This window comes from Myotis daubentonii, chromosome 4, assembly GCF_963259705.1.
Source record: "Myotis daubentonii chromosome 4, mMyoDau2.1, whole genome shotgun sequence".
In the NCBI taxonomy this organism is placed as follows: Eukaryota; Metazoa; Chordata; class Mammalia; order Chiroptera; family Vespertilionidae; genus Myotis; species Myotis daubentonii.
In genome coordinates, this window is record NC_081843.1 from 77,597,096 (window position 1) to 77,609,929 (window position 12,834).

The window sequence follows — 12,834 nt, forward strand, 5'->3', positions numbered from 1 at the left end:
CAATGCTATAGCCACATACCTGCCTGGTATGAAATGGACACTCACTCCATTCTATAAATAGATATGGACACCCACACTTTGTTATGAAAGGTCATCAGATTCCTTCTCTCCATGAGCCTCTAGTCTCCCATTGCTCTTGTCTGAGCAGCTTTAAACTGAAACTACAAGAAACAGTCAGCTGTTGGTGCTCAGGTAACGTTGGGCTTGTTAAATTCAAGAGTTCAGGCCGGTGATGCCTTGATGACCTAGCCAGACCTCTTCCCCCACAGCCAGTTAAAGATGTCGTCATTCACCAGCACCTCTGGTAGGGGAAGACCGAAGGATGGAGAAGGGGATGAAGTTTAGTCATGAGATTGGTTCCCAACCCTCTGGAAGGTAATGGGCTAAGAACCGCCCTTCTGTAGTGAGTTTGGAATTCTCTCTGCATCCCTGGTTCTGTCCTTGCTCCACACCCCATGGTTTTTGTAATGAAATGATAGCTCGATATACAGTTTTTATATTCTATAAAAATTACAAACAGAAATGAATTATGCAACAGGCGGTTACTTATTACCAAGAGCCACCGGAGGTTTGATACAGGACTGGAATGTTTCACATCATCTTTTTAATGGCGTTGGCCCGCCACCTTGTGGTCAATGTGCAGAGCTGCAGGTGGTGATTTACAGGGTATTTTGTAATATTTAAAAACTCAGAAAAAAAAAATTTTAAAACCTGACCTTACTAAGGTCTCTATTATAAAATAGACATTGTATATTTTCAAAAAATTTGATTTTAAGTGATGCAGCCCTGTCAGTTCACTTAGTTTATCAAAATACCTTATTAATGGCAAATTTTCCAGATAAGCTTATGCAAAGAGGAATCTAGACACTTCATCTCACTTACCTGCTACTGCATCATGGAAGGAAAAGACTTTAGGGGTGGGATCCAGCCACCTCAGCTTTCCATCAAGAGAAAACTATTAGGGTTCAAGCCCTCCCTTCCTTTCTCTAACGACATAAAAGCAGTTGGGAGATACAGACTTTAAAGGGAAGGCCCCACTGAAGAGGATGGAAAGCAGAACACTTTAAAAAGAAGTGGGAGAAAGCATACAGTCAGAACAAGAGGAGTAAAATACTGCATTCCTAGTTCCATTTTGGCCTGTGAAGTTTTAAACCACCACAGCCATCTTTAACAATACCTTTGGATTTGGTTTCTCAGTCATTTGTATATTTGTACAAAATATATATGCTCTATAAAATGTTACACATATAAAGATCTGACATGTCATTTTTCCACATTAACACATATTAATATTTGGCAATGTACCTAATTTGATTTTAGATAAAGCTAAACTCTTGAGCCCAGACAATCCTGGGGAGGCCCACTAGGATTCTTAGTCCCTCTCTATTTCTGACATCTCAGTTTCATTTGGAGTTAATAGGAAGTTCCCCACATTTAATTTTTAAAAGAGTGTATAACTTACGTGGATAGGATGTCAAAAAAGAAGAGGCCCCAGGCAGAAAAAGAAAAAGGAAGGAAGGAAGGAAGGAAGGAAGGAAGGAAGGAAGGAAGGAAGGAAGGAAGGAAGGAAGGAAGGGAGGGAGGGAGAGAGGAAGGGAGGGAGCAAATATTCCAAAATCAAAATTATTTCTGCCACTTTAGTGCCACCTGGTGGCGTAAAGGCCCCGATGCCTGGGAACATCCCTTGGCCAAGAACTGCTGAGTGTAGTGGGTGAAAAGCTAGAGGCTTCAGCGCGGAAAGTGAAAGTGAGACCAGAAGACACACAAGTAAACACTGGAGTTTTCAATCTTTTTAATAACTTTTCAAGTGTTTCTTTGTTTACACCTACATGATATAGAAAGAGCAAGAACATTTTAGGGAGAAATAAGTTAAAAAGTTTGAATATAAATATTGAACTTGAGAACAATTCAGGAAAACATGTTCATACCACTCAGGGCCATGGACAGACCAGGACCTGAGGTTATTTTATTACACAAAGTAACTGGTACCATTTACTAACAAATCAGTTCACAATACCTTCTCCCCTGCATCAGAGGCCGCCAAGTCGGCTCCCACACCCTGGGTCCCGGGGTCCACATCCCAACAGCCTCTTCCTCCTGTCCCTTCTGTGACTAGTGCTGGAAGCGTGCCGTTGAGACAGAAACAAAAAGGACATTGTCACAGACCAGCCAGCGGACACGGCTCTTTTGTACACAGCTGACACATATTTCCAATTAACAGACACTGTGAGATCACATGTATTGAACACGCTCGTATGAGGTGCTAAAATAGCTAAAATAGCGCAGAGCAACGCAGAGACCCTGCCCTCAGGGAGCTTACAGGCTAACGGGTACCAAACTGACAAAGGGCATCCGTTATCATCCATCATTTAGTTTTTCTTCTTTTCTTGCAGAGAGGTGTTCGTGTGACGGTGGTGACACCGAGAAGGTAGACTCTCCATCTCACTTTCACTGAATAGGAAAAAGCCGCCTGGGGAGGGTGAAGTTGAAAACAGGCATCGTGGGGCAGAGCAAGGCTGGCCGGCCCAGAGCCAGGGGCACGGGTCTGCGCCAGGCTCCCTGGTGGCCGCACGAGAGCAGCAGGCCATACACAAGGGTTAGCGGGAGGGACTCACCCCACAGCAGGAGGAGAACTGGTTTTTAAAAACAATTTCCAAGTGGATTTTTTTCTCGCAACTCTTGTTTATGCTCTGAATTTATAATACTGTTACTACTGTATATTTAACCTATAAAAACAGAAATATTTCTACTCCAGAAATATTTTTTACGTACCACCCACAGATGTCACTCCATTCATTAAATCTCTGTTGGTGGGATTATAGGCTCACCTTATACTGATTAAACAAAACCTTCTAAAGCCCTTTCACACGTCCAATTTCATTGGACCCTGGCCCTATCAGGACCCTGATGAAACAGATATGTTGTGACTCTGTTTATATATTTTTTCCTCAGTGCCATCTTGAAACTTCATTTCTGATAAAGGAAATACTGTTTTCTCCTTGTTTAAACGAGAGTCCTCTAATACAAAGAAGTTTTTGTTTAAGCAGAAATGACTTCAAATTATAGCAGCTAAAAAGTAAGTTCATTTCGCCCAAGCCAGTTAACACTTGTTCATGTATACAGTGAAGGGACATTTTATAAAGACTTTTCTGTCACTAAAATGTGGTTCCACTATTGGGTACTGTTCTTAACTCTTAGCGAGATGCCAAGAGCATAAACAAAAGAATTGGCCATTCTCTCTCTTCCCTTCATAGGAACAAGGACCCCCCGATGGGGAAGGCAGCTGATGGTGGTCACATGAAGGCAGGAGGAGGGAAGCTAGGCCAGGTCCCTCTGTTCCTGCGGTCTGCTCAGAGGGGACCAGAGGGTCTGCAGAACTTTACAGGGAGCAGACTGTACTCCCCAACCTGAGTAGCCCAGCCGTGGGCAAACTACAGCCCGCGGGCCGGATCCACCCGTTTGAAATGAATAAAACTAAAAAAAAAAAGACCATACCCTTTTATGTAATGATGTTTACTTTGAATTTATATTAGTTCACACAAACACTCCATCCATACTTTTGTTCCGGCCCTCTGGTCCAGTTTAAGAACCCATTGTGGCCCTCGAGTCAGAAAGTTTGCCCACCCCTGAGCTCTACTGAGGCCTGAAACAGAGGGTATTTTGTCCTCATCAACGTTACAAAGAGAATCAAACTCTGCAGCACCACGTTGCAGTCCAGCCCGGAGCTGAAGAGGTCTTTGGGGTACAGGACCCCGCCCATGTGCCCTGCCCCTCCTCTACAGGAAGCCTGATATCAGAACCAGCCTCTTGGTGGTGGTGGCAGATGTCCTGGGAGATGTGGATACCGAAGGGGAGACCGCTCGCTGCCTGCTCTGCGGGGAGGGAAGGCGTGGCCCTGTGCTCTGAGCAGCTGTGCAGCCGACCGCGGCCCCTCCCAGCTGTCCCAGGGTGAGTCTGAGAGCAGCAGATCCCTACGTGTATTTTTAGCTAGAACTTCCTTAATGGCATAATGAGGTTCTTCTTTACAGAGGAAATCACCCAGGGCAGTACAACTCCCCTGATGAATCTGGGCTGTGTCGAAATGAAAAACATATGTGCGCATTCTGAAAATAGAAACCCAGGATTAGATAAAGCAGAACTGAAGAGGGGAAAATAATGACTGATGCTAGTAAAAAAAAAATGTATAGAATTTTAAAACTGTACCGCTCCCATTCATCTTATTTAACCAATGGTTGTTTGTAGAGAAATTCTAAGACAATTTAATCTTCCAATTTCTAGCTACTAAAAGACATATAAGACCTGGTGGGAATAAGGTTTTTTATCACCTGAACATAATAAAAATTATAGTTGTAAATATCTTTTCATGCTCTTATATCAGTAACCTTTGGAAAATTAAATCTTTAGCTTACCACTATACATATAACAGTATAATTAGGTTTAGAGAAATTACCTAAATCAATTCTCTACATTTTATTTTTCTGTATTTAAAAAATATTGAAACAGTATTTTCATAAATAAATTCTAACCTGAAGTGTATGACAACATTAATCAAAAATCTTTTGGCACTTCTGCTATGTTTGTTTGTTGTTGTTTTCAGTTTTCTTTGAAATATTTTTAATTGGATTTATTGGCGTGACATTGGTTAATAAAACTATATAGGCTCCAGGTGTACAATTCTATAATACATCATCTATGACCTGTATTGTGTGTTCACCACCCCAAGTCAATCTCCTCCCACCACCATTTTTCCTTCCTTTACCCTCTTCTACCTCCTCTCAGCCCCCTTTCCTCTGGTAATCACCATGCTGTTGTCTGTGTCTGTGACAGCTTTTGTTTGTTTTTTTTAATCCCTTCACCTTTCTCACCACACCCCCTGCCCTCCCCTCTGACAGCTGTCTGTTCTCTGTATCTATGAGTCTGTTTCTGTTTTGTTTGTTAGTTTATTTTGTTCATTAGATTCCACATATACGTGAAATCATGTGGTCTTTGTCCTTCTCTGACTGGCTTATTCACTGAGCATAATACTCTCCAGGTCCATCCACTGCTTTTAACCCCGCCACCACATACGTGTGTGTGTGTGTGTGTGTGTGTGTGTGTGTGTTCCTACTCTGCTCAGTTCTGTTTTCTCCACTGATGCAGAAATTAAGTTAAAGGTCTTGTTTTCAAAAAAAAAAAAAAGAAAAAGGTTGAAAATATCTTTTAAAACTGTATTCAATAAGTTATATCAAAAATTAGTAAGTTTAGGGGGAGGTACAAGGCTTGCCTGAGCAACAGCGATACAACGCACCAGTTAACTATCCTTTCAGTCCTTATCCTTTTAACAACAGAGTCATTATAACACGTAGAGGCTAGTGTATTTATTCTCAGGGTTTTTTCTAATTTTAAGAAATGCATTACGACCCCTTCAAATAGGAATACAGTCGTTGCCTTCATGTTATGCAACCACTACACACACGGGATTGTGTGTCGGCTCATAGCAAAGGCCCGCGTTTCACTTACAAGCAGTCGGCGGTCCTGGCGCATCACAACTGGGCACATCGGGCAAGGCAGCTTCTGCACACCCCTCCTCGGGGGACTGACAGGCATCGCCCGCCTGGGAGGCCTTCACTGCGACCTGCAGGCTCTCAGCTAAGAAGCAGGAAAACGAAAGTAAGTTTAAAAATAAGTATATGTACCTCCCGGGTACACTTATAGTTGCTCATGTGGAAGATAATACAATAATTCATAAATAATAATGCGAGAATACACTCTGTGCTTTGCATACTCACAACCACAAACCCACCCTGTGTGTGTGTGTATTTTAACATTTAGACCAGAAGTTGGCAAACTATACTTGGCCTGTGTCTGTTTTTATATGGCCCAGGAGCAAAAAAAAAAAAAAAAAAAATGGTTTTTACATTTTTAAAGAGTCAAAATACATACACATGCACAGACACAGAATAATGTGTTCCAGAAAGTTTATGTAGCCTGAAAAGCATAAACTATTTACTATCGAGCCCTTCACAGAAAAAGTTTGCCCACCTGCAATCTAAAGCAATGCTTTAAGCATCATTTTATGATAGAGTATTCAATAAAAAACCAAACTTGTATAAAAATATATCACTTTCGGTAAATGACTGTGCTGAAAAAAATTAATTTAAATATGATATTGGGCATTAGGATTTTAAGACTTTCTACTCTGAAATGTTAGTTATTCTTCAAAAAGAGTATTTCTCCAGCCCTGGCTGGTGTGGCTTGTTGGTTGAGTGTCATCCTGTGCACCAAAGGTTTGCCAGTCCAATTCCTGGTTAGAGCACATACCCACGTTACAGGTTCAATGTTCTCTCTCACATCCATGCTTCTCTCTCTCTCTCTCTCTCTCTCTCTCTCTCTCTCTCTCTCTCTCTCCCTCCTTCCCTCCCTCCTTCCCTCCCTCCCTCCTTCCCACCCTCCCTCCCCCTTTCTCCCTTCCCCTCTCTCCCTCAAATCATTTTTTTAAAGAGTATTTCTCCAAACATGCCTTTAAAAAAATTCCCATTCCTCATGGTAGACCTACTGGATCACATTCTCAGGGAAGAAAAAAGGGGATTTGCACTTTAAACAAGCACCTACATTTTTAAGTGAAGTTTTTCTATTTACAATAAAAGGTTTTCAACTAGCATGTGGAACAGTATTATTTTGAGGACCCTATAAATATTTCCAAAACAGTGTGTCTAATGATTTAATTTATCAAATTGATGACCTTCTCTGTTCTATGGGCTACTGGGCATCTGATAACTAGTAAGGGGAGTTCACAGATTGGACAAGAGAGAGACAGATAACTAACTGCTCTACAAGGTAGCACGTGTTCAATCCTAAGTTCTATCACCCAGGTATTAGAGCACTACAAAAGGATACAAACTCATGGATACAGAGAACATTTGATGACCGCCAGATAGGAGCGGGGCTGGGGAGCTGGGTGGAAAGGAGGAAGGAATTAAGAAGTACAAATCGCCAGTTACAAAAACAGTCACAGGGATGTAAGTACAACAGGGGGAATATAATCACTCGGAGTTCTGATGAAAGCATCACTGTTGCCTGAGCTCCAACCACAGTGCACACTGTAGATGCTCAATACACATTTGATGAATGGATGCGTTAAGTCCATGGGCAGACCTCATGTCAGACCAACTCTGTGCCATTCTGAAGACCTGTGCCCTCAACCGGTCTTAGATTCCATGATCCCTAAGTTCTCCTCCAGCTAATGTTGAGATGCTAAGGCAAAGCTTGGCAAACATTTTCTGCAAAGAACCAGATTGTAAATATTTCAGTCTTCGTGGCCCATACCATCTCTGCTGCAACTATTCGTCCTTGCCACGGCAGCAAGAAAGTAGCGGTCGATGTTATGTGCACAGTGGGTGTGGCTGTGTCCCAACTAAACTCTGTTTATACAGACGGGCGGTGGGGCGCATTCCGTCTGCGGCCTGTACTTTACCAGCCCTGGTTCTGCACAATAGCTCTCTCTCAGGTGGTGGCTGTTTTATCTCCCAACCTCTTTGGCCCTATGGTCACTTCCAGCCCCATTCTCCCCTTCAGTCCCTTTTTACCTTAAAATTCCCCTTACACCACTCACTACTGCTCCTTGTTGCCAGTTACCAATAGACGCCTTGAACAATTTAAGCACCTGGGGCAATTGACCGCCTCCCCACAATCTATCAAAATTCTCAGTGAGTCCAATTCCATGAACACAGACCTTCCAATACCCTGGCGTTCCATGGCCTTGTCGTCCACCCTGCCTCAGCCACCAACTCCCACGTTTACACCCTAGACACTGTCATTCTCCACTCGGCAGTCAGGGGGTTTATTTTAAAACACAAAGGAAATCACTCTTCAACTCAAAACTCTGCAATGCTTCCCTCACACTTAGGATGAAATTCAAAGTCCTTACCTCCATCCAGGTAACCTGGGCCTAGTTAACGCTGACTCATCTCCTGCCACTTCCCAGCACTCACATCACTGTACCTGCACTGTCCTCTGTGCTGTTCCTCAGACAAATCTGGCACTCACCTGCCTCAGGGCCTTTGCACCTGCTGTTTCTATGTCTGGAACATTCTTTTCCCTGATTCTGTTTGGATTTCTCAATTCCCTGTGTCTGCTCATATAGCACTATATCAAAGGAGGCCTCCACTGTCCGCCTTCTCCAAAATAAAACCTCCCCAACCCCCACATCCTGCTCATTGTTCTTCAGAGCACTTGACATAACCTGACGTATTTATTTCCTTACATTTCGCTGTTTCAGGAGAGTCAGGACTTTGTCTTATTGTGCTATATCCTCAGCACCAAGACCACAGCGATGGTAGGTACTCAGTACACGTTTTCTGAAGTGGTCAAACCACGTCCTTTCGGAAGCAACTTACCTTCTTTCAGTGCCGCTGCCAGCAAGGAGGCCGCCTGGGGAGGCTCGCCGGGGTCCGGTTTGATGAGGAGGTGGGGCTCCAGGTGGACATCCTCAAATCCACTCAGTTCTCCCAACTCAGCGTAGATATGCAGCTTCTCCTCCAGATACGTACAGATTTGCTGGTCTTGATTACAGAGTAGTTCTGTGAAATAGCATTTACCGGAGAAGGTTATCACAGGAACTTAGCAGCTATGAGAATCCACGTGACAAGACAAAGAAGTTGCGGATTAGCTAGCCGTGTGACCTAACAGGTGAGATAAGCTTGTGGGTGGGACAGATCCAAGTTCAAACCCTAACTGTTCCATTCAGTGACTGCGGCCTCCAGCAAATGACCTACTTCTCTGAGCTGCCAATGCATTTCCTACAAACGGGGTACTCAATAAATGTCCATTTCCTCTCCCAGCCCCCTAATTCCAGAAAAGCTTGCAAAGCTATTCTTGGCTGGGGCTGTTTTCTATTACGACGAAACATTAAGCTGGGGAATGACACTGAGGCGGCTCATCCATAATGAGTGAAACCAATGGGGAAAGCAATGCAAAGGCTCCAGCCAGCTTGGTCAAAACCAAACACAGCGGCTCATGTTTCTATTCCTAAACCTCCAATTTCTTTGACCAACTTTCATGCATCATTTTCCTCTGATCTCAACATGTCACAGGATTCTTCGAGCTTAAAGGGACCAAACCAGCATCTAATCCAGGGGTTCTCCATCTCTCTGCCTCAGAATCACCTGGAGAGTTTAAAATACTAATGTCTGCACCCCACCTCCGACAGATTCTCCCTGAATTGGTTGAGGGTGGGGCCCAGGCGCCAGGACTTTGAACAACCTACCCGCAGTGATTCTAAGGTCCAGCCAAAGATGAGAATCACTGAGTTGACTTAATTTCCAAATTTCATGGACTTGGAAACTGAGGACCAGAGCTCTTGTGTTCCTTAATTACAGTCATACAACTGTGACCTGACAGTGCTGGGCCTTAAAACTAAACCACTGGACAGCAGTTCTTAGAACCACTGGTGCCACACCACTCACAGTTACTGTTTCATGTGTGTCACGTGCAAAAATTTAAAAAATATATTATTTTTTACATTCAATATTATTTTGTATTAGTTTCATGTGTACAACATAGTGGTTAGACAATCATATACTTTACAAAGTGTTTCCCTGATAATTCCAGTACCACCTGGCACCATACAGAGTTATTACAACATTATTGACTACATTCCCTATGTTGCACTTTACATCCCGGTGACTATTCTATAACTACCAATCTGTACTTTATAATCTCTTCACCTTTTTCACCCAGTCCCCCACCATCCTCACCTCTGACAGCCATCAAAATGTTCTCTATATCTATAAATCTGTTTCCATTTTGCTTGTTCATTTATATTTTTCTTTAGATCACACATATAAGTGAAAGCATATGGTATTTGCCTGTTTCTGACTTATTTCACTTAGTACAATGCCCCTCTGGTACAGCCAGGCTGTTGTAAATGGTACGATTTCATTATTTTTCATGGCCAAGTTATATTCCATTGTATATATGTACCACAGCTTTTAAAAATATGTGTTCTTCATCACAAAGGAGGAAGTAGGGAGAGATACACCTTATTTAAGCACTCCCAGAGCCAGTTTTTTTTGTTTGTCTGCTTGTTTGAGAGTAGTTAGAGTGGGCCTCGCATGCACAGAATTAGATTAATCAGTCAGTCATAGCTTCCCATTCATGACCCCTGGGCTTTCTCACCGTCCACGGACACACACAACAACCAGGGAACCGTAGGTGCCAGCACTGTACCTTGACATTGCTGAATTTTGGCCACTCTTGCTTCAGCTTTCCGCCTCTCTTCATCAGACTCACTTGTCCTCCCTTCTTCTTCTTCTGGGCAACTTTAAAAGACAACGGTCAAGAGAGACAACTCAAACCAAGTCCAAGTACCTTTAGGGTCATTAGAAAGACACGGGAGAGGCAGTAAAATCATTCAAAGAAAAAGTCAACATAAAGAGAATTCGACATGCCCTCTGGCCAAGAGATTTGGTTTTCTTGAGCATATAAAGGACCTTGCATATTATAACAGCCCTCAAAGCCAGCAGCATAGGGAATGGGAGTAGGGCGCCAGGTTGGGTGGGGTACAGTGGCAATGAAGGAATTTTATGTAACATCATTCAAGAGCTAATGAATCAAATTACCATTAAAAATGACCACCCCCACTCTCCCACCCCCATTTATAAAAACTGCTTGTGCACAATAAGGAGGAGTAAATTGACTTAGAGCACTTAGATCCACTAATCTAAAAACGTTTATTGAATGATTCTTCAGAATCCAGTCCACAGAGAAACATAAGATATGGTCCCTGCCCTCCAGGAGCTTCCAATCTAATAAATAACACATATACATAGAAAGTGATTATAGCTACAAGGCAGTTTATGACAAGCACCAAGTAAATGCTTCAGAGAGCATGTTAAAGAATTTCAGGTAAGAAAGAGCCAATGGAAGCAAAGAGGTGTTCGAGAAGGAGATGGACAGGGGCTGCACCAAGATGGGTAGGGTTGCCGCAGGCAGAGGGGAGGATGGGGGCTGCATGCAGGGAGGCTCGGAGGACAGAGCTGCAGGTGAGGGCCTATCACAGGCAGGTTCAGGGGAGAAGACCGCTCGGGCTGAGGCAAAGTTTTCATGCAAGGGAGACACAGTTAGAGCATGCTTCCCATTGAACCAGCCACTTCCTAGCGGATGGACAGAAGGAAATGTTACCTCTCGACTGCCTGCTGGATCCGTCTCATCCAGTTATTTCGCTCCTCCTTGGAGTTGGTGTGAATCTCATACATCTCAGGGCCAGCAGAAGAAGCGCTGATCAGAAACATTCCTCTCTCCTCATTAGCAACTTCTCGGGCGATAAGCTTCTGAAGGGAAATAACGGATGGCTTCTGATCCTGCGCAAAACAGGAGGACGTGCAGATGAAAGAGCATCCCATCCAAAGTGAGGTCTCGCTGAGCACGTTAGCGAAGGAAAGCAACCGTGTTAGGTAAGTCTTAATATCACTTCGCTCTTTTCCCAAGAGCTGAGGAAGTTGGCAAGAGCTCCATGGAACAGTTATGGTGAAGACAGGGTGGGAAGAAAAGATACAGGGAAGTGTTTGTCCTCAAGAATTGGTGATTTAAAAGGACACCTTTTTAAGAAACTAACACGTCATTGACCAAGGAGTGTGCATAAGCAATTGCTAAGCCTCCCTGTGGGGAGGCAGAGCTTCGGATATAAATCCCAACTCCTTTAGTTGCTGCAAGTAAATAAAATTACCTTGCAACAAAAAATAAAATAAAATAAAAGGACCACTTTTAAAAAGAGAGGACCATCAGAGCACTAAGAAAAACCATCAAAATGCCATAGTCAGGGGTGGATGAATTTTTCTAGAAAGGCATGGGATAGGAAATAGTATATCAAATATTATGAAGAGATTGAGAGAGATGGAAGACCTAAAGAGTCCCTTGGATTTGGCAGTTAACAACAATACTGTTTCAATAAGGGGACAGATACAGAATCCCAGATACCAAGGAGTGGAATGCAAACATGACAGGCAAGAATGAGGTAGCCAAGCTTTAGACCCCCCTGGCATAACCAGTGTCTCCTGCTATCATAGGAGCAGCAACACAGCTTCCACAGTTCTACCTGCAAATGTCTCTTATTTCCACCAACCAGGTGGGCAGGAATAGATCTAATTCATCTTCATGTCTGACACAGTGCTTTGCATGAGCAGGCACTCACTAAATGTCTGTAGAACGAGATTTAGCTTAATCCTATTGGAGGGGAATAGGAAGAAAGTATACAACTTGGCATCCAATCCATGATGAAGTCACCTCTTCTCCCAATATTTCCTGTGAACATTGTTCCCTCTAAGACTCAGGAATTCAGAGATGAATGAGACACTGAATATAGTAATGTAGCGAGGCAGCCGTAGCTGGAAGAATAGCCAAAGGAATGCTGCTGAAGTTTTGGGGGTAAATATGAAGACTCTTCCTTGGTTTGTGGCTTCCACCCCTGTTTATAGTGTAGGTCGCAGTAAGTGGTTTTGCTTCTCCCTCATGGACTGAGCGACGCCTTTACCAGAACATGCTGCTCATTGTCTCACTGCTGACTCTAGTGCTGGCTTTGCTCTCCCAGCATCCACAGCCCCACCACATCTGAGGAGGTCTGCAGGCACACATCCCTGTAGGCATGGAAGGCCTCTGCCCTGCCACAGAAGAGGAGGAACTGGAGCTGCCACCAGTAGCCCCATGGTTACAATATATCCACTGTGATTCCACAAGGTGGCTGAGTCTATGGGTGAGCAATTCTATTTGTGATTCCACTGTGATAACAAATAGATGACCTGAAGGTCACCTCCTCGTTTCAACTTGCACATCTACATGGCAAGACAACCTCCTACACTC

The 12,834-nt window shown here is 43.5% G+C and overlaps 1 protein-coding gene across 9 annotated transcripts in view; it reads right to left on the reverse strand.

The window, feature by feature from the left end:
* The window catches only part of ARHGEF28 (Rho guanine nucleotide exchange factor 28), a 263,386-nt gene that overhangs the window by 35,830 nt on the left and 214,722 nt on the right, over positions 1–12,834 (reverse strand). For 8 of the 9 annotated variants that reach the window (XM_059694332.1, XM_059694331.1, XM_059694328.1 and 5 more), the window contains 5 exons: positions 11,161–11,339; positions 10,207–10,298; positions 8,376–8,558; positions 5,500–5,628; positions 2,018–2,118 (listed from right to left, as the gene is read on the reverse strand). In XM_059694332.1, the coding sequence (XP_059550315.1) occupies positions 2,018–2,118; positions 5,500–5,628; positions 8,376–8,558; positions 10,207–10,298; positions 11,161–11,339 (684 nt within the window). Of the gene's footprint in view, positions 1–2,017; positions 2,119–3,657; positions 4,104–5,499; positions 5,629–8,375; positions 8,559–10,206; positions 10,299–11,160; positions 11,340–12,834 lie in introns of those variants that run through there. The other variant, XM_059694335.1, reaches the window with a different exon arrangement.